General features: G+C 48.3%; 2 protein-coding genes across 2 annotated transcripts; both read right to left on the reverse strand.

Moving 5' to 3' along the window:
• Nucleotides 1–970: 970 nt before the first annotated feature.
• On the reverse strand, nt 971–1823 carry MAA_09128 (uncharacterized protein; the record flags this gene model as incomplete). The annotated part of the gene is made up of 2 exons (XM_007827126.1): nt 971–1167; nt 1214–1823. The coding sequence occupies 2 exons, from the start codon at nt 1821–1823 to the stop codon at nt 971–973; spliced, it is 807 nt and encodes a 268-aa protein (XP_007825317.1).
• Nucleotides 1824–2990: 1167 nt separating this feature from the next.
• Nucleotides 2991–4468, reverse strand: MAA_09127 (transposase; the record flags this gene model as incomplete). Its single annotated transcript, XM_007827125.1, has 2 exons — nt 2991–3043; nt 3178–4468. The coding sequence occupies 2 exons, from the start codon at nt 4466–4468 to the stop codon at nt 2991–2993; spliced, it is 1344 nt and encodes a 447-aa protein (XP_007825316.1).
• Between the last annotated feature and the right edge of the window lie 158 nt (nt 4469–4626).

A 4626-nucleotide genomic window follows, 5' to 3' on the forward strand; every position in this document is an offset into this window, starting at 1 on the left:
TTTGATCACAACTATCTGCACCACGGCATGAGGACGTAAAGAGCAATTATGGCAAAGTTCCTGTATGCGTTCTTCGACCTGGGCCCTCCCGAAGAGATAGACGTGAAAAGGCGCAAGGCCTTGGAATCGATTACGAGCCCAGACTGTCACCCGCTCAGGTCCTTTACCTACGACCTTGCTGACCAACTCGACCGAAGGGCGGTAAGAATCGCAATCCTGCAAACGTGAAGAGACAGAGAGCTAAGTTGCCATGCAGCCATTAGTACTTCATCAATATGGAGCCACAAATGCCTGTGACAACTACGCTGCGTATTGCAAAAAGAGAATAGTAGGTTCGCATGGAATAATTCTGAACCAGTTCATCGAAACTTACCAAGTCAGATCCCACAGCTGCAAGAGTATTTGAGATCCCAAGGGTTGGAACTTTCTGATCAAGAGCCGGAAGCGCAATATCCGGCGCGACTTGATGCACGGGTTAGGCTGAATATAAGAGAAGGCCGTTATGCAGACGTTTTGCTGCCCATGTTTGAGGGAAGTGTGAATGAAGATATCCAGGTGCCGAGTCACAACAGCCAGAACCTCAAGCACAACAAAAGGATCGAATGGAAGTCGATCGAGGCATTCCATCCCCACAACTGTCGTCTCATGTTATCAAACGGCCAGATGTACTATATGCATTTGATGTACAGAATCCAACCGACGGGACAATCGAGTACAACTGGAAGGAATGAACCGACTGCGTTATCGGAAAGTCATTGAATCATGTTCACATGGGCAGCGTATCTTCAAATATACTGCCGTCTGATTTCAGCGAAACGAATCATGGGTACCAGGCCGATACGGGGGGAAAAATGGGAGGAGTCACATCGGCTTCGGGTACAAATATCTCCAAAAGTTCTTCGATGTCTACGGGGCTGCGGAGCTTGTTAGCCGAGAACGGAGTGATTGCTTGGCTGACTGGAAGGGGACACTACATGACGTACTTCAAGCGATAATTCAGATTGGCTGCTACCATATTGACCGGAGAGATGCTCTCCGAATCCTTTGAAAGCCGTTGCGAATTTGCCTGATCTGACCTTTCCATGAGCTCGCGCGTGAGCTCCTTCGTGATATACTCTTCTGCTCCTTGATAGCGGTGATTCCGTAGTAGGCTGAGAAAGGTCCTGTCTATCCTATGTTAGCCCTGAGCACGGAAGCGGATTAAGGGACATACTGTTGAAGGGAATTAAGTTGGCAATGTTTCTAGGTGGCCCTCTTTGGCTTTCGAGAAGCCGACACCCGAACTCGAACGCGTCAATGACTTGATCAACCTGGGAGTCTTGGGCTAATAGAGCAGAAGAGCCGGTGTTTGCGAAAAAGTGTCTTAGATCCCTCCGGATTGTAGAAAGAAGATCATTGTAGGGGTTTTTAAGGAGAGGGTTGTGTCTTTCATGTCGGTTTACTCCGTATTGTTTTCTATACTCAGCTCTCAAGACGCTGAGAGTTGCACCCAGTAGAAACTTGAGGAAGGAAATCTCGTTTTCCTGCTCGTTTGCCTGCGATACCGTCCGGCTCATAATGCCTTCCAGATACTTGTCGAAACGATCAAAAACACGCCTAAGCTCCTTCTGGGAAATTTGAGCGGCCTTCTCACAATCGTCTCCATCATCTAGGGCATCCTCCTCGTGATGTATGTCCTCCTTAGTCGACGGAGTAAAATGTTTCTTCAATTCGGCTACAGCTTCCCCAGACGGCAAGTGGGTATGGCGCCCTCGCAATTTTTTACGAAAGTTTCTGACGGCAGCCTCGACCTTTTCATGACACGCTGTTGTTGTCTCTGCCATGATTTTGAATAAAGGTCAACGATAATGTCGGAAGAACGCTGGTCGAGGGCCACAGCACTGTACTCTTGGCACCGGCACCGGACTTTCGATCGAGGTGTGTGGTGCGCAAATAGTAAAATTGGGCTCCTGTCGTGGAAATCTCACCGCGTCTCCGCCACCATGTAATTTTTCTTGTGGCTGAACCAAGCCACATCCGAACGGTTAGCGGAGCGGCCAGGGTTCGCAAAGAACGTTTGTTGAATTGGGGCTGTTTATAGGATACGTAGAGACAGGAATTGAGATTTGGCCTCTTCAATCGAAAAGACTATCAATGGCCCTTTTGTCATGTACTGAGGAGAAATATCATGAGGTGGCTAGACATAGGTTAAATTGAAAGTGAGCTGATCCTTGATTGAAGTTATCAAGCCATGTGACATGTCATTGACTTTGTATGGATTCAAACCAACTGCCCGCATGCCAAGACCAAGTCGCTTGCTCAAGGTAACAGTGTTCCATATGTTGAGGGTATGATTCTAATCTTTATCAACATGTAGGAAGTCGAGAGTCCTCATTTTGTCTAACTGTCCAACCAATTGTGTCGTGTGACAATGCAGCCTCCGATTGGAACTTGGAACAACATGACAAAGCAGCCTCCGATTGGAACTTGGAACAACATTGGTATAGTTTTGCATTTGGCTGAAGCTAGCGGGCCGCGATGAAGCACCGATTGTGTTGGTGTGTCTGACGCGTCACGATGCGCAGACGGTCTATTTTTCTGGTCTCTTACTGTTCTTGACTTGGTACAGCCCAATGCTGTGTTACTAGATGTTGTGCTTGCACGATACTCGTATCATGCTTGCATTATCATTTGTCTCGAGAGGGAAACAACAATCAACTTGATAGTTTTGCATTTGATACACATAGGCACTGTACCGGGCCAATAGTTGATAGCTATCACTGTCGTTGGCAAAAAGTTCCGGGTAACTGGATTGTTGCTGGAAACTCTGTGGGCCAGCCTGAATCTATAGATAGCTCTGTGGTCGCTGACGAACTCAAAGAGTATTTATTGCGATAATATCAAGGGCAATTGCTATGCGGGCCGAACCACTTTGCTACGGGGGCCGTCTTAGGGGGGCCGTGTGGCTAAGCTGGTATCAGCCACAAAGAAGGTACTTGGCAAAGTGCCTTTTAAATACACAGAACTTGAAGTCCGCATACAATACGCTGAGTCTCGATGAATACTGTATATATGTTATACCCTTCAAATTTTTTGTGAAACAGCCACCCAAGGGACCCGAACGTATTTCTGACAAATGCAGAAATACACAAGAAGCTCAGGAATACGCTCCCACAGATCAAAACTGAAGTTACACACGCACGTTGATACAATCCTCACACTCTGTCCCATTACCCAAGCTTTCTCTAGCCGATGGTAATGAATCAATTGGCCTTTTTGCGCCGTGCAGACTTCGAAGTTTTCGTTTTGGGGGAGGCTCCGGGTCCTCGTCGTCACTGATGATTTCCCATTGGCTTCGACGCCTCCGAACGCTAGGCTGCCTTCTATGGCCTCTTTGCCGCACTCCTGTTTGCTTGCCAGGCCCGAGGACTGCTTTCCTTCGTACAGTCTTGCGACTTACGCTAGCTCTGCCTACTGCCATCTGATTAATCGCCATGTTCTCCGGGACAGACTGGGAAGCATTCTTTGGCCGTCCTCGAAGATTCCCAGCGATCTTTGGGTCGAGAATTCGACGGTAAGGGTTCCGCGACGTAGGTTCTCGAAGGTGCCAGCGAGGATGAACGTCCCATTTTGCCGAAAGCATTCCCGCTTCCAACTTATTATAAATTGTATGGCGGCAAGGAGTACCCAGCTGCCAGGAAACAGTACAGTCCTCGTTGCAGTCACCAATTGGTTCTGGCCAAGCGCAGGACTTGCTTGGTATAGACCTGGTGGCGTAGCGATACTCTCTTGCGACAAGACTCAGCCCTGGCTGTGACATCACCATACGAAGCTCCCCTAGGTACTCTGACCCAGGCCCGGAATATGCTCGTGCTGTCAACACTTCGTCCTGCGAGCAGTTATCCAGAAAGTCGCGCTCCTGATCACTCAACATGCCCTCAATCGCTTCAACAAGCCCATACAAATGGCTCATTCCATTAAGCAGATAGCTTTTGACGTTGTTGTTACTCGCTTCCGTGCCAGAAGTCACCCGATTTCCAAAATTGCGGTAATGCTTAATAAACCAATGAGCCCATTGGGTACTTATTGGCAAGTAGGTATTGTAAAGGTACATTAGAATTGATTGCTGGTCATTGAACTCCTCACATAAATGTGCCCAAGCCTTCTCGTAGTCAGCTTTGGTCTTTGCAAAGACCACGAGTTTCCATAACTCAAGGACCCCACGGTAGTTATGCGTCACATGCAAGGTTTGATCGGTTCGCAACGGCGGGCTGGCATCTTTCCCTGCGGCGAGAACTGCTTCCATGTCTCCCGTAGTGAGCGCTACCTGCGGCTGTTCACCATCAGAACTGCCATATTCATAGCTGTCGTCCTCTTCCTTTATGTCCTTCCATCTCCGTTTGGCATTGAGAAGAACGTTGGAGTTGATATGGTGAATGCATAGTTGTTGCTGACTATCGGGGTACTGGCTCTCTAATGCCGCCTTCATCTGCTTGTCAAAGTCCGTGATGATCACGTCAGGCGACTGGATTTCATGCCTTGCAGTCAGCTGTCTAATTCCTTCAGCGAGGAACTGGAAACCTTCTCGTCTCTCATTATCAATCAAGCCGAAAGCGGCATTGTACACAGACTTGAGGCAGGTCTGAC

This window comes from Metarhizium robertsii (genome assembly GCF_000187425.2).
Source record: "Metarhizium robertsii ARSEF 23 chromosome Unknown MAA_Scf_15, whole genome shotgun sequence".
NCBI classification, from domain to species: Eukaryota; Fungi; Ascomycota; class Sordariomycetes; order Hypocreales; family Clavicipitaceae; genus Metarhizium; species Metarhizium robertsii.